Source organism: Arachis ipaensis, chromosome B6 (genome assembly GCF_059453495.1).
Source record: "Arachis ipaensis isolate K30076 ecotype BB chromosome B6, ASM5945349v1, whole genome shotgun sequence".
NCBI lineage: Eukaryota > Viridiplantae > Streptophyta > Magnoliopsida > Fabales > Fabaceae > Arachis > Arachis ipaensis.
The window spans coordinates 70,576,507-70,593,430 of record NC_142441.1 but is presented as its reverse complement, the minus strand read 5'-3'; the positions used below and the strand labels follow the sequence as shown (position 1 = coordinate 70,593,430).

The following is a 16,924-nucleotide window of genomic DNA, read 5'->3' as shown; positions in this document are numbered from 1 at the left end:
CAAAAATTATGGTATAATATTATTATGTAATTAATAATAATAATAATAAATAAAATTATTAGAGATTATTTTACAAATAAATCAAGATTAAAATCATTTGATATTTTTGTATTTAATATAATCAAAAGATGTACTATTTTAAAAAATATGTTTGTATTAAAAATATGTATTTAATATAAATTCAAATTAAAATATTTTGTTTTAATATATATTTTTTAATATAAACATATATAATTTTTTTTACATAGGACATCTTTTGATTATATTAAATACAAAAATATCAAATGATTTTAACTTTGAATTTCTTGTAAAATAATATCTAATAATTTTATTATTATTATTATTATTATTATTATTATTATTATTATTATTATTATTATTGAGTGACTATATATATATATATATATATATATATATATATATATATAAGAATCTAATGAATAAATTTATCATTATTTTGTCTAAAAAATACAAAAAATATAGTACAATATTATTGTGCAATTAATAATAATAATTATTTTATTTTATTTTATTTTTGGAAGGGGGACTATTATGTCTAATAGAGAGAAAAGTTGGGGATTGATTTGTACATTAGTTTTTCTTGGGGACTAAAATGTCCGTTTTTAAAATCTTTAGGGACTGATCTGGGTGATTACTCTGCCGGAAAATGAATTGGGGATTGATTTATCTGTCGGAGTAAAACCTTAGAGACTGATCCGTGTATTAATTTTTCTTGGGGACTAAAATGTCCGATTCTAAAATCCTGGGGACTGATTTGGGTAATTACTCAAAACTTAAAAATAATTAGTGGCGTGGTTCATCATAATTATCTTTCATTCTTTTGGACCTTTGGGTGGTTAACTAAGAATATTATTGGACTCTCGTGTGTGTAGCCGCCAATCATTTATTCCATCAGCGGAACACAGATCTGAAGGCATGCCAATTTCCTAAATGCGCCACATTTCTGCAATAACTTATCGGTTTAATGCCAGATTGGATTTTGCTTCTATTGGAGTCCATAATAGCGCAATAAGAATAAGAATAGGGTAAAAATGTCTGGTGAATACTATGATATTTAAAAAGTGGTGTCTATTTATTAAAAAAAGTTAAAAAATAATATTTAATTTAAAAAATATAATAATAAATAATTTTTAAAAAATCAAAATTTACTATAAAAAATAAATTAGACAAAATTTAAACACTAACTCATAGACACCATAGAATTAGTCAAAATGTCTATCTTGTGTGTCATTCCCAAATCTTAAATTTGCTTTTTTTCGATTGAAGACAATGAATAATAAAATGGGCTGTAAAATTGTCAATCTCTAAGTCATTGTCATTATATCCCCAAGTGTTAATTTTGAACAATAAGTTTCATCAACTACTGATTCTAGTAATAAGTATAGTACTGGTTAAATAATTGAAAATATTACACAGCAAAATATCAAATATTCCAAACTTTATTTGTAGCTTTTCTGTTATGAGTTATAAGAGCAACTCCAATGGGATAAAAGTGGAGTCCCTTCTCTGACATAGAAGGACTTTGAAGCGTTGGAGTGAAAAAAAATGCAATTCCTTCACGTGGACCAAGAAGGAGAGTCTCTTCTCAGAAGGACTCTTGCATTCCAATCAAGTTTGGACGGAAATTATTTTCTGTATGGATGCAGGGTTGGTGAATTGGCCGGATATTGGCCAAGGAGGGGAATTACCGGAGGGTGGAGCTCACCAACAACACGCCGGGGGCGTGGTGGCTGAGCGGAAGAGCCATTTGGCAGCACGCCGGGGGCGTGGTGGCTGAGCAGGATAGCCAGTTGGCAGCACGCCGGGGGCGTGGTGGGTGAACGAGAGAGGCAGGTGGCAGCACGCGTAGGGCGTGGTGGCTGATGTGGCAGAACGCCGGGGGCGTGGTGAGTCACCACGCAGGGGGCGTGGTACGTCGAAGTCCGTGATGGTGCGCGGAGTCCCAAGGCACCTGCTACACCACGCGGGGGGCGTGTTGCAGTCCTGCCTGCATGCAGGAGACAGCCCCCCCACCCCGGGAACCAGCGCCAGTGCTGCTCCATGTATATATATGCATGCCTTGGTTCTTCTTCACCTCCCATTGATGGTTTTGAGTTATGCTGAAGCACAAAACAGAAGGGAGTGCGAGAGAAGGAAGAAGCTGTGAGTGAGTAGTATTAGTTTATAGGATTGATAAAAAATGGTGCGTGATTATGTGTTGCCTGAAGAACATATTATCAACTACTTGGACCATCCTATTTATGTAAGTAAGCAAATTTTTTTTTGTTTGACGTATTTAAATTATTTTATTTTTTATGTATTTTTTTTATGCATGTATATTATTTGTATTGAGAATATTATTTTATGTAGTTTATAAATATTTTAAGATTATAAGAATAATTTTTATAAAATTAAAATTAATAATAATAATAATAATAATAATAATAGGGTTATAATAATAATAATAATAATAATAATAATAATAATAATAATAATGATAATAATAATTATTTTGTTATAAATTTTGTTATTAAGAGTATGTTGAAGAATAAAAAACATATTCTGATGTTGTAATAGTAATATACGTTGCATAGTGAGGATTATTATAATAAACTAAATATGTAAACCGTTTAAAAAATATATAATAGTATATTATTATTATAATATGTTATACTATATCGTTATTAAAAAATTAAAAAAAATAAATAAATTGATAAATTTAGTAAATAATACGTTATAGCTTAATATTATTAAATATTGTTATCTTATAAATATGTGAATGTTTATTATACTATTTGTAAGGATTATTCTTTAATTAATGTAACATATATCTTTGTTGATGCAGCCTAACAGAAATTTGTTGGTGCGTAAATTGGATCCACCACAGACGTGGAATCCGATGGTGGAGAACTACTTACGCGCCACGGGATTCTACCACGTCTCCAGAATTGGAGTCATAAGAGGATTTCACCCCATGTTAGCTGCTCTGGTTGAAAGGTGGAGGCCTGAAACCCACAGCTTTGTATTGCCGATCGGTGAGGTTACAGTGACATTAGAGGATGTCGCTCATATATTCGGCCTACCGATTGATGGAGAGCCTGTCAGTGGATGGACAGATAGTAGTAGCGAGTTCATTCAGAGTCAGGGCATAGCGATATTCGGTCGTGAGCCATCAGTCAGTCATAATGCGAAGTCCTATATAAAGTTGGGTTGGGTTCGACGTATTAGAGACGCAGAGCCGTTGGACACTGAGGAGTCCATAAGGAGATACGTTAGATGTCATATCTTCTGTTTGTTAGGGACGACCCTATTCACGGACAAGTCGACCTCATATGCCCATGCAAAATATCTACCATTGCTTCGCGATTTCGAGCGGATCCATACTTATAGCTGGGGGTCAGCTTGTCTCGCTCATCTTTACAGAGCGTTATGCCGTGCATCACGATATGATACAAAGGAGATGGATGGCCCTCTGAATCTGTTGTTTGTTTGGGCATGGGAGCGAATGCCGTGTCTTGCTCCCGTACCGAGACAAACCCTTCCACCCGCCGAGATACCAGTTGCCAGGAGGTAATAAGTCTTATTTTAGTCGTGTGTTATATTCATGATGCATGTTTGATATATGTTGTTTTATTTAAATTTTTTCAAATGATAATGTGTTAGGTGGAGTCATTCGGAACGGACCACAGCGTGGTTATCCAAGACCGTAGAGACATTCAGGCATGACATAGACTACATGCAAGAGGTAAATAGTTATATTTTAGCTGTTCCGTTTTCAATCCATTATTGTTAGGGTTCTAATATGCCAATAATATTGTGGCAGTTTGAGTGGCGGCCATATCACGGATTGATCGTTCCGGACGAGTTATATCCCCATCTTGAGGTGTGTGACGTCGTTGCTCCGTTGTTGTCGTTCGAGTGTGTCGAGTGGCACCCTGCGGACCGAGTGATGCGTCAGTATGGATATGCACAAACTCCTCCGCGGGCAGCAAGGGATATTCCAGTTGATCAGCATTGCGTCGTTCTACGTGGAGTGCAGCAACATGACTGGTCAGTCTTGCATGGACCATGGATAGAGGAGTGGGGCAACAGGCGACACAGTCGATTGCGGGATCGGCACCCCCTTCCGACCTGGGATTTTTTTCCGACGGTAGAGTATCGGGATTGGTACATACGCTCCTATGGACATCTGTTGAGATTGACGGCGTACGTTCCTCATCATCCACAGCCACCTCCCCCACAGCCACCTGCCCCACAGCATGCAGTGTTTGAGCCGATTCCTTATTATATACCACAGCCACCGGACTACAGTCATGGTAGCCATCACTCTCAGGGCAGTCACCACTCTCAGCACAGCCACCACGCTCAGAGCAGCCACCATTCCCAGCACTCTCAGCACAGCCACCATGCTCAGAGCAGCCACCATTCTCAGCATAGTGACCACGGTCAGTCCGGTCAGCATCATGATCCCGTACTTACCATTCCTTCCGGTACAGATTGGTTTGACTTCTCCAGCGGCGGAGAGGCTGGTTTGGGTGGCTGGTCAGATTTTAGTGGTATACCCTCACTGTCGGGGTCAGCTGATCCACATAGGGCATCAGTAGATATGGCTCATAGTTTGCACGGTCGTACCTCCGACCGCACGTCAGCGAGTGCGTCATGTGATAGTGGTTTTATGCACCGTCAGCGGGCATACAGAGTTGTTGACACGTTCAACCCCGGATCATCCGCTCCAGCAGAGGTTGGCGGGTCGGCCACTCCGATAGATGCAGGTGGCTCGGCCGCTCCTACAGAGGCAGGTGGTTCGGGAGCTCCGGAGGTGGATGACTCAGTTCGAGGTCACCCATATGACCTACGGACGGAGCGAAATCCACCTGATAGGTATACTCCATCGCGGTTCAGTCTGGGCATTATGGGTAAGGGACTGAGGTACTTTGGTGGAAAGAAGTGAGCTTCGGTTTATGTTATCTAGATTTTATTTTCAGAGATAAGTTAATGTAATTCGTGTTTAATGTTTGCTTTGTTAACTTATGTAACCTGTAGTTCCTTTTTTTGTATATTAACTTAAGGAAATCAGTTAATGACCTTTTTAAGCAGACATTAAGATATCAATGGATAGACTTCATTTGAAAAATACAAACACGTCTGATTTCAAAAGCATCAACTGACGAAATGCAAATTAAAAAGTACAAACATGACCACCCTAAACTATGAACCAGCACCACTCGGTCCAGCACGCTGCGGACACCTACTCCGACTATGACCCTGAGCACCACAGAGACGGCATATCCGAGGACCACGCATGTCACGTGAGTCCATTTCATTCAGGTATCGGGTCAGTTTGGGCCTGCCTTTAGACGTTCGCCTCTGTGCGGGATTAGCGACCAATGTGGGTCCCTCATAAGGAGGCCATGTCTCGGGATCTCCTAATGGTGTGAACTCAAACCTATATACCTTACGAACTTCCGTCATCTTGTAAACATCATGCACATACAACTGCCAATCGAGCCGCTGGTTAGCACAGCAAGCAATAACATGGCGACATGGTATTCGTTCGACCTGAAAGTGCCCACAGTCACACGTCCGTCGCGCTAGATCAACAACTAACACCTTTCCAGTAGTCATTTCGCGCACCTCAAACACCTCATTTCGTCTATCAAAGCGGTGCACAACTATATTCCCAGCCTGCTGCATACTTGCTTCTATCCGCTGTTGCGCAAATGCGGAGTACGTAAATCCAGCACGCTTCCGTTCGTGAGTCTCGGCACTCTTCCGCGTAAAGAGTTCATTTAACCTGTAATATGTTGCTCGGACCAGCGCCAACACAGGTAGATTACGGGCACCCTTCAACACGGAGTTAATACACTCGACAAGGTTCGTTGTCATGTGGCCCCATCGATGTCCCTCGTCGAATGCCAATACCCAATGTCTGAGTCCGATGGCATCGCACCACCTGGCATATGCCTCGCCTCGCTCTTCCAACCTCTTATAGTTGATATTATACTCCTCCACCGTTCTTGAATACCCTATATTGACAACAAGCTTCTGCAAGTGAGGGACTTTGAATGCCCTTAAGAAGTTACTGCCGATGTGTCTTATACAAAACATCCACCATGCTCTTGGAGGTTGCCAGTCACCACCAGAACGATTAACTGCTGCCCGTATTGACTCATGCCGGTCTGAGATCATACCCACACCGTCTTTTCTAACAACATACTGTCGCAGATTCCTGAGGAAGAAGTGCCACGCATCAGCTGTCTCACCTTCCACCAAGGCAAAGGCGATAGGCACAATGTTCTGGTTCCCATCTTGTGCAACAGCGACTAGAAGTGTACCTTTGTATTTTCCGTATAGGTGTGTGCCGTCAACCTGAACCAGGGGCTTGCAATGCCTGAATGCCCTAATGCATGGATTGAAACTCCAAAATACACGATGAAGTATTTTTACACCTTGTGCCTCCTCATTCCCGTTGTAGAGTGGACGTGTTTCTATTTGGACAACTGAACCAGGAATCTTCTGCACCATGACCGAGAGCCACCACGGCAATGCTTGGTAAGATTCCTCCCAATCACCAAAAACGTTGGCAACAGACTTCTGCTTTGCCAACCAAGCCTTTCGATAACTTATGGTATAGTTGAACCTTGACTGGACTTCCGCAATTATAGATTTCACCTTGATGGACGGGTCCGTCTCGACCAACGGCCTTATAGCCTCAGCAACTGTATCTGAGTCCAACTTGGAATGATCTTGTGAAATCGTTCCGATGGTGCACGTGTGCCTACCGTTGTATCTGCGTATCTCCCAACAACCTTTTCTTCGTATCAAGCTGGCTCGGATAAGCCAGTCACATCCACGCCCGTACATCTTGCATTTTGCATAGAACGTCTGTGGCTCAGACTCATACACATCATAGTCAACTCCTCTAGATATAGTGAAACTTCTAATTGCTGCAACGACCGACTTTCTAGAGCTATATTCCATTCCAATTCGGAACTCTCCGTCCTCAGGATCAGCAATACCTACAGAAAGCCGAAATCATCGTTTATTGCACAGTCCAAGGTATAAAGTTACAAAAACTTCTTATTTAGTAAACACGTACCTCTGTTTGCATATTCCGGAAACTCGGGGGCATGCATGGCGTCGAGATCCAACTCACACATAAAAGGTGGAACGCCCATCGGTTGACTGCTCGAGGGATGAACCACTACATTCTCCACTGCTGCCTCAGCTCCCACATCACCATCCTCATCTTCATCGCCGGCTTCATAAGTGGCTTCGAAGTCCTCTTCGCTGTCACTATTCATTCCTTCGAACACCGCAGCTATATCATCATTTACATCTATATCATTTTGGACCGCTGCTGCCTCTACAGCTTCAAACTCAACGTACAACTCAATCTGCGGGTGTCTCGTATAAGTCTGCCGGTGAATTTGAAACATATTCTGCATACTCGCTTCATCCGTGATCGGAATGGTATCAAACTGTATTAGACCACCAAAAACAACAACCGGATTCCGGTACAGAATTCTGCTCACTCTCATTAACGTACCATTCTCCATGCTTTGACATAGGCCGTTCTGCAGCTCCATTAACGTCATCGTGCATGGAACCACAAACGAAAACGGATTTTGTGACACAAACCTCACTCCCTCATGAGTATTACGTATTATCTCTCCATTACGATACACCACCAAATTTGCGGTGTCCTCCATTACACCAACAACAGCATCAAAGAATCCTCACAACACACTCAAATCTCACTCACTCGGTATGGAAAACACTCTCGAGCTCTACCTTATATAGAGCTGTGCACTTAACACGCCCCCCACGTGGTGCACACTTGGACCAATCACCTTTCGCCACGTCAGCACGCCCCCAGCGTGCTGATGCAGCACGCCCCCAGCGTGCTGATGCAGCACGCCCCCCACGTGGTGTACACTTGGCCCAATCACCTCTCGCCACGTCAGCACGCCCCCTGCGTGCTGACGCAGCACGCCCCCCACGTGGTTCAGCTGCTGTCCAACCAAGCTCGGCCACGTCAGCACGCCCCCTGCGTGCTGACTAAGCACGCCCTCCGCGTGCTGCCTAGGTGGCCCAACCACAGCATGCCACCTAGCTTCCACGCCTACCACGTGTTGTATGCACCACGCCCCCTGCGTGTTGTGCATTTCATCTGACACGTCCATCCCTGTGTAATACACCCAGTTCCTCCATTTTCTCCTAATTCACCAAAATATTCTCCATATTTAAATTAATGAGCCAAGTTTGGACATATAGCAAATAATTAAAAATAAATTAAAATATATAACATATATATTAAATTAATAATTAAATTATATTAAATAATTATATTTTTATTTAATTAAAAGTTTATATTAATAAATTAAATATAATTAATAATTATATCTTTATTTAATTAATAATTTATATTAATTATTTAAATAATAATTAACATAAATAATTATGCTAAATTAATATTAAATATTATTTATAATGTTATATTCAATTAGAATTAATTAAATTTGTTTACATAAAAAAAGACTTGATTGAACACATATGTCAATTTCATAATATTTGTCGTCAACTATAGATTTGCATTATGTTTTTCTTTATATAATTTTATAAATTAGTTTAATCTTAAATTATATATTGCGTATTATTATTATTATGTATGAAGTTATTAATTTTTTTTAATATTAACATTTTTTAATAGTAAATTATTTTTAAATTTATAAATTTTAATAATATTATTGTAAAAAATAGTAACTATATTAATTTTAATTAATTAATTAAGTGGAACCACAATAGGGACTAAAGTTAGTTCTTCCTATTGGAGAAGAGAAAGATGCTTTGAGTTCCTATTTACTGTTTATGACGCAAAAGTTGATGTGGAGTTACTTTTTATGACAGGTGGGATATAAATAGGAATTGGGATGAGTTCCCTACTGGAGATGGTCTAAGTTATAACATATGTTTGGAAAGTTTGCCGAAAAAAGAAAAAAGAATTTACGGAAGGGCAGAATCACGTGCAAAGTGTAGCATCCTTCATCCTTCCTTTTTGCATATTGAATAGCGGTATTTTAAGAAAATGGATTTTCTCCATTTTTGTAAATGCTAAGATAAGGTGGAAACGAGGTGAAAATTTCCATCGATAAAATTATCTAAGATGTTATTAATTCCTTAATAAATCATGCCATTGATTGCGATTAATACATACCTGTTTGACACCTACATAATACAAATAAAAAAGAAAATTTTTTATGAGCAATACTATTTGTACATTAAAATTAGGGCAATTGACGTATTTAAATAAAATAGTCGAAACCTTTACCTAAATGTACAAAACGGATTGTTGTTACATGCATGTGCAAAAACTCTATTCTATGTAATCCGTGGCAACCCACCACGGTTTTAGAAATGTTCATAAACCGTGGCAGGCTGGGACGGTTTATGGGGAAACTTATTTGAATGTAAACCGTGGGAGGTCCCAGCGGTTTACGATGGCGGCGTGGCAGGCATAAACCGTGGTAAGTCACCACGGTTTATGAAGAAACTTAACTGGTCATAAACCCTTGTGGGTTACAACGGTTTATGTAGGTTCAATTATGGCCAGAAAACGTTGTAGGTTGCCACGGTTTACAATGAGGGGAACTCTATATATATGTGGCTGATTCAAGCTCCATAAGAGATCGTTCTCAAAATGGCTAGTGAGGAAGAGAGTTTTCTTGCCTTAGTGCATTATTCTGGGAAAATAAAAAAAAGCAAAAGCCATGGTGTGAAGTTTACCGATAGAGAACCACTGAGTATTTTTATCACTTCGTCCATGAGTTTGTCAGATTTGAAGAACAGCATCTTGGAGAAGCTTGGCGTGTTGGGTAGCAAGTGGGTGAAGAAACTATTCTACAAGATTCTCATCGCGGTTGTCTCGACCGGTGTTCAGTATGATACCTTTGCGGTTAAGGCTGATGAAGATATTAGGGTTTTGTTCTACTGTGTAAGGAGTTTTTCGGAGCTCAGAATCCATGAGTTGTTCGCGAAGTTGGAGGTTGGTCTCGATAGTTCTGGGGCATCCGCGCCAGTTCCTAGCCCTACTGCCGCTGGTGGTGCATCTAGTTCGATGCCTGCGATCGGACCGTATCTCCGCCGGTTCAATCACCTTCGTTTGCGGCTGATTTAGACCGAACGGAGGGAGTTGGTTTTGTACCTTTGGAGAATACAGCAGCCATTGAGCCTCCTCATGTTGTGGGCACCGGTGGTGGCCTATTACCTTATATCGAAGACTTTGGTGGACCTGATCAAGTAGAGAATGTAATGTGTGACGATGAGTCTGACCAGGAGCCTGTTGATATCGTAGACGACAGCGACGATGACACAGGTGGTGATCCACATGCGCAGCATCGGCCTTCAAGTTCTGCTTCTCAGCAGTACCCTCCACACTTCTCCACACTACACTTGGATGCTCTTGGTCAACAGGAAGACGGTGGTAACACAATAGGGGGATCTTCTACAGAATTTCAGATTGGGCAATCATTCCAGAGTAAAGATGAAGCTGTGCTGAGTGTCAAGGACTATAGCATCCGGCGAGGTGTTGAGTACAGAGTCATCGAATCAGATCATTTGAAGTATCATGGAAAATGCAAGGAATTCGGCAAGGGTTGTAGTTGGTTGATTCGTGTCGCGCTTCGTGCACGAAAGGGCACTTGGGAGGTTAGGAGGTACAACGGGCCACACACATGCTTGGCAACTTCTATTTCAAGTGATCACCGTCAGCTGGACTACCATGTTATCTGTGCGAGGATTCGTCCTTTGGTAAGGGCAGATGCTGGCATGCTGCGGTTACGGTAAAGGTACTTCAACAAGCGACAGAAGCCGATTACGGTTTCAGGCCTAGTTACAGGAAGGTCTGGATGGCCAAGCAGAAGGCAGTGGCACAAATATATGGAGATTGGGAAGAGTCTTACGCGGAGTTGCCACGTTGGATGCTAGGGGTCCAGTCGACAATGCCCGGAACAATCACGGTGTTGAAGACGTCTCCTATTCGTATTGGTGGTGGGGTTGATGAGTCGACGGTGTACTTTCACCGGCTTTTCTGGACATTTCCACCCTGTATCGAGGCATTCCGGCATTGCAAGCCCCTCGTCAGTATTGATGGTACCCACTTATATGGGAAGTATGGAGGGACGCTGCTGTTGGCGATTGCTCAGGACGGGAACTCGAACATCCTCCCGATAGCATTTGCCCTTGTGAAGGGCGAAAATGCAGAGTCGTGGTCATTCTTCTTGTCCAACCTCCGAGAGCATGTGACTCCTCAGGAGGGTATCCTTGTTATCTTTGACAGGCATAATGGGATCAAGGCGGCGCTTGAGGCACCGGAGACTGGGTGGCTGCCTCCTCGGGCTTTCTGGGCCTACTGTATTAGGCATGTGGCTGCGAATTTTGCCCTAACGTTCAAAGGTAAGGACTCAAGGAGGATGTTGGTGAATGCTGCCTACGCAAAGACTGAAGCTGAGTTTTACTACTGGTTTGACATCATGCGGACTGAGAATCCAGCAATGTGTGACTGGGCCAACCGGATGGAGTATGATAAATGGACCCAACATGAGGATGGTGGTCGACGGTTCGGGCACATGACCACAAACATCAGTGAATGTGTGAACTCCGTGCTAAAGAAAACTCGCAACCTCCCGGTCACATCATTGGTTAAGTCAACTTACGGGAGGCTTGCTCAGCTATTTGTGGTACGGGGACAGACAGCAGAGGCACAACTCGGATCTGGGCATGAATTCTGTCAGGCATTGGTCAAGGCTATTGATCGGAACCTAAGAGACTCTAGGTACTTCACTGTGATGTTATATGACAGGCATCAGTCCGAGTACACCGTCGCGGAGACAACACCAACCGGGAGCTTCTCGCTGGGTAGCTATAGAGTTTCCCTCCAAGATCACCGATGCGACTGTGGCCACTTCCAGGCGCTGCATTATCCATGCGGCTTAACATGCAACCATTACTAATAACATCAAACATAATTTCGTAAAGATTATTAGAATCGTCACATTAAATTCATTGATTCTCTTATTGTGTAATAAACAATGAAACTACGAATACTATGCACTCATGATAAGAATAAAAATAAAGAAATAAAATATTCTACCCTAACAATAACCATAATAATAGCAATTTTTACAAAAATACTATTAACCAGACTAACAAAATAAATAACCATAATAAAATATTTTTACTAACAATACCGATAATAATATTAACATTTACATAGACAATATTAATAAAGTTCTCACATTTTGATTTACAGTAACCATAATAATATCAATCTTTATGTAAATAACATTAATCAGAATAACAATACAAATAAACATCATAAAATATTTTTACTAACAATATTCCTAATAATATCAATATTTATATTAGTATGAATTTTAATAATAATAATAATAACAATAATAGTAACTAACCTCTTCGTCGATATAGCCTGCCACGTGAGCAACGCCATTTAGTCGGTACAAGCGATCCTCCCCCTCCATTGGCTCCACCACCCACTCCTCCTTCAAAACTCCAAAGTTTTCCCAAATCCTCTCAACACAAGAAGCCTTCCTTTTTTTTGTGCTCTCCCAAATGATTCGTCCCAGGCTTCAGCGGATTAGGTATATATAGCTCCACACACATAAACCGTGGGAGGTTACAGGGGTTTCTTTTTATTGCACTTTCCTCATAAACCGCGGTGGGTTACCGGGTTTTACGTGTAAACCATTTTCTTCATAAACCGTGGTGACTTACCACGGTTTATGCCTGCCACGCCGCCATCGTAAACTGCTGGGACCCCCCACGGTTTACATTCAAATAAGTTTCCCCATAAACCGTCCCAGCCTGCCACGGTTTATGCACATTTCTGAAACCGTGGTGGGTTGCCACGGATTACATAGAATAGGGTTTTTGCACATGCACGTAACAACAATCCGTTTTGCACATTTGGGTAAAGGTTTTTGTCATTTTATTTAAATAAGTAAATTGTCCTTAAAATTAGCTATTAAAATCAGTCATTAATATATTTATATATAAATACATGTATGATTTAATTTATTTTCAATGTGTATTTATATTCTAATATATATTTTATATTAATGACTGACATTGATAACTGATTTTAGTGTACATGTAGCATAACCTTTTTTTATATCTTTGTAGAATAAATTCTCATTTCAATCTCTAATTATTTTGATAAGTGGCAATTTATCTCCTAATAAAATTAAAATACCATATTAATCTCTAACTATTCATTATATTAGACATTTTGACCATTCTTTAACATCACCGTCAACAAATAACCGACACAATCCTAGTTGTAGTGTTAACGGCCTATATGTCAATGCTCAATTTATTTAAAATAGATAACCCAATACACAAAACGGATGTGTTTACTTTCTCCCAAATTAGTAGAAGTTTTTCAAACTTTGCTAATGGATTAGAAACCTTAACAAAGAATCATCAGTTGCACATATCAATTCTCAGTTTTAAATCGTCGTTTATGGAGGTTGAGCAAGAGGATGATGATAAAGAGACACTTAAATTCTTATCCATTTTAAGAAGAGACACTTAATTAATTCATGTGAGGTCATTATCAGTTGTAGGAGAGGTTAAGAAGGAGGTTAAGATGTCCAACGAAATGAACGAATAAGGATCAGCATTGTATTTTAGTTTTCTTAGGGAACGGATTGTTACTTATTAAAATAGTTAGGAGCCAGAGTACTGATTTACTCGTATATCATTATATTTTTTTATGACAATATTTATTTCACAATCTTTAAATATTCTTTATTAAAAGATTATATTAAGCATAAAATTTATCCTACGGACACTAAAAGAATAAAGGTGAATACTGTTGAATTTATCATTAAATTTAATGTCGGACGTTAACGTTAGGTTTACTAGCGAATTCTATTTTTCAACAGTAAATTCGTCGATAATATTTGAAAGAAAAAAAAAAGATTAATTGACACAATCATTACTGTCGGAATTACTAGTGGATTTATTTGCTGATAAAGCTCAATTAATGAAACACTGTCTTATGGTCATACGCAATGCATTACCGTCGGAAAATCTGATAGTAATTTGTCCCTAAATTGGAATCGCACGCGCTCTCCCCTCGTTTTGAAAGATCCACTCTCTCTAAACTTCTTCTCTCTCTAAACCTCTTCTCTCTCTCTCTCTCTCTCTCTCTCTGCATCTCTCTCTCCCAAACCATCTCCGGCAGCACTCTTTGCCAGTGCTGGCGCCACTAACAGCCTCCAAAGGATCTCTTGTTTAGTCTCACTCTTCACAGTACTGAAACACCACCACTCTTACACTCCCAGCGCCGAATCTCCTCTCACTCTCTCATCCTCTCACAGCGATGAAGCAACCCCCTTCTCCGCCGTTGACACCGCCCCATGGCACCCTGACTCGCGTCCTGCAGCGGCACAACCTTTCCTCTCCCTCTTCCATCTTCGAAGCACTTCTCTTTCCATCCTCCTCCATAGCGCCATGCACCAGCAGCTGCCATTGTCCTCCACGCACTAACAGTCGGCATCGTCCTCCATGCACAGCAGCAGCACACACCAGACAATATCTGATTTAGGATTTTTTAGTTCTGTTTTGATTTATTTTTTAATCTACTTTGATTTAGGATTTTTTAATTCTGTTTTGATAATTCTGTGTTTGAAATTTTGTTTATGATTCTAATTTAAATTCTGTTTTGATGACTTTGGGTTTTAAATTCTGTGTTTATTATTCTAATTTTTAGTTCTGTTTTTATGATTTTGTTTATGAAGTTTTGATTTAGGATATTTTAAATTCTATTTTAATTTAGGATTTTTTTAACCTTGTTTTGATGATTTTGTGTTTGAAATTTTGTTTATGATTCTATTTTTGGATTCTTTTTTGATATTTTTGTGTTTCAAATTCTATATTTATTATTCTAATTTTTAATCTTGTTTTTATGATTTTGTTTCAAATTTTATGATAATTATGCAGTTTGATATCAGTTCAAGTAAGAACATTGGCGACACAAAAACTAAAGAGCAATATGACCCAATGTTGCTCATCTGAATGAATCTACAAGTGTAAGATCCCCAACTGCATTGTCCTGATTTCTGTTATGGTATTATTTGAGTTAATTATTTTTCGAGTTAATTAGTTTATTGTAGTTAATTGTCTGAGTTAATCTTAACTTGTTTATTTTCTGAGTTAATTATTGACTTCTTGTTTATTGTTATTGATTTCTAAGTTTATTATTATTTGAGTTGTTTATTTTCTGAGTTAATTAGTGTCACTACAAAAAAAAGGTCTATGGTCAGCTAGTGAAAAGGGTGACCATAGGTCTATGGTCACAGTTTTTCCACCATGGCCTATTCTGGTATGGCCATAGATCTAGGGTCACGATTTTTTTTATCTATAGTCACAGTTGCAGTATTTAAATTCTGACATTTTAGGCCACATTTTTTTACCGTGACCATAGGTTACTCTATGTTCACACGTAAAAATCATGACCATAGCCTAATCTATGGTCACGGTTTTAGTGTGATCATATCTTATCTATGGTCACCCTATTTTAAAACCATTACCATTGTCTAATCTATGGTTACAATTTTAGTATGACCATAGTTTATCTATGGTCACCCTATTTTAAAACAGTGTCCATAGCCTACTCTATGGTCATCCTTGTTTTAAACCGTGACCATAGGTTACTCTACGGTCACCCTTTTGTATAACTGTAACCATAGCCTAATCTATGGTCATGATTTTAGCATGATCATAACTTATCTATTGTCACTCTATCTTAAAATCGTGACCATAGCCTCCTCTATGATTGATAAACCGCTATTTTACGATTTATTTTGTGCTGAATTGAGCGGATTTTATACATTATTCTCATACTTATTCATATAAATCACATGTTTTACATTTTCCTTCCTAATTTTGTGCTATGATTCAAAACATGCTTCTTTGTCCTTAAATTTGCTAATTTTAATCCTCTCATATTACCATTCGATACCGTGATATGTGTGTTAAGTGATTTCAGGTTTACCAGAGCAGGAATGGCTTAGAGGATGGAAAGGAAGCATGCAAAAATGGAAGGAACACAAAAAATCAAGTATTTCAGAATCTGGTAGCGACGCGCACCCGTGAACGACGCGTACGTGTGACTGAGCCTATGTCCATACGACCCGCACGCGTGGCTGACGCCTACGTGTGGCCAGTGAAAAAGTCCAGCAACGCATATGCGTGACAGAGCGTCACGTGCTGCAGTTACAGAAAACGCTGGGGGCAATTTCTGGGCTGCTTTTGACCCAGTTTCAGGCCCGAAAACACTGATTAAAGGCTGCAGAGTGAAGCTGGAAGGAGAATCACTCATTCACACATTTGTTAGGTTTAGATGTAGTTTTTCTAGAGAGAGAAGTTCTCTCATCTCTCTAGGTTTTAGGGTTTTTAACTTTATTTCTTCTCCAATTCAGATTTTCATCTTGCTTTATCTTAGTTTCTATTCTACATTCTATTATTCTAGCATCTTAGTTTATCTTCTCTTGTTGATTTATTTATTTTCCAATTTTGTTTATGAACTCTTGATGTTAGATTCAATTTCCATATTAATGCAATTTATTTTTTCCATGGTTATTGTTACTCTCTTTAATTGTTAGTCATTGATGCTTGCAATTCGTTGTTGAGATTTAATATTCCTTGTTAATTTATCATGCTTTTATTTTGTGCCTACCAAGTATTTGATAAAATGCTTGATAGGATTTTAAATTAGATTTTCACGTTCTTAACTTGGATTGATCAATTAGAGACTCTTGAATTGTCAAAGTCTCTTGTTGGTTGGTGATTGAAAGTTGCTAGTTAGCTTGAGCTTCACTAACTCTAGTCTTTGATTAGG

General features: G+C 39.4%; 3 protein-coding genes across 3 annotated transcripts; 2 read left to right on the top strand and 1 right to left on the bottom strand.

Moving 5' to 3' along the window:
- Positions 1 to 5,208: 5,208 nt before the first annotated feature.
- On the bottom strand, positions 5,209 to 7,712 carry LOC107611600 (uncharacterized). Its single transcript, XM_088490718.1, has 2 exons — positions 7,100 to 7,712; positions 5,209 to 7,019 (listed from the first exon to the last, which is right to left on the bottom strand). The coding sequence occupies exons 1-2, from the start codon at positions 7,710 to 7,712 to the stop codon at positions 5,209 to 5,211; spliced, it is 2,424 nt and encodes an 807-aa protein (XP_088346844.1).
- Positions 7,713 to 9,823: 2,111 nt separating this feature from the next.
- On the top strand, positions 9,824 to 10,845 carry LOC148561280 (uncharacterized). Its single transcript, XM_088490717.1, has 2 exons — positions 9,824 to 10,045; positions 10,114 to 10,845. The coding sequence occupies exons 1-2, from the start codon at positions 9,824 to 9,826 to the stop codon at positions 10,843 to 10,845; spliced, it is 954 nt and encodes a 317-aa protein (XP_088346843.1).
- A 62-nt stretch (positions 10,846 to 10,907) lies between these two features.
- On the top strand, positions 10,908 to 12,011 carry LOC107646911 (uncharacterized). Its single transcript, XM_016351054.1, has one exon. It carries the CDS (start codon positions 10,908 to 10,910, stop codon positions 12,009 to 12,011), a length of 1,104 nt encoding a protein of 367 aa, XP_016206540.1.
- The last annotated feature ends 4,913 nt before the right edge of the window (positions 12,012 to 16,924 follow it).

Coding starts and splice junctions, on each gene's coding strand:
- LOC107611600 (XM_088490718.1), bottom strand. CDS start 7,712: ATGGAGGACACCGCAAATTTGGTGGTGTATCGTAATGGAGAGATAATA. Junction 7,020..7,099: donor TCCGGAATATGCAAACAGAG/GTACGTGTTTAC, acceptor GGCTTTCTGTAG/GTATTGCTGATCCTGAGGAC.
- LOC148561280 (XM_088490717.1), top strand. CDS start 9,824: ATGAGTTTGTCAGATTTGAAGAACAGCATCTTGGAGAAGCTTGGCGTG. Junction 10,046..10,113: donor AGTTGTTCGCGAAGTTGGAG/GTTGGTCTCGAT, acceptor TGGTGCATCTAG/TTCGATGCCTGCGATCGGAC.
- LOC107646911 (XM_016351054.1), top strand. CDS start 10,908: ATGGCCAAGCAGAAGGCAGTGGCACAAATATATGGAGATTGGGAAGAG.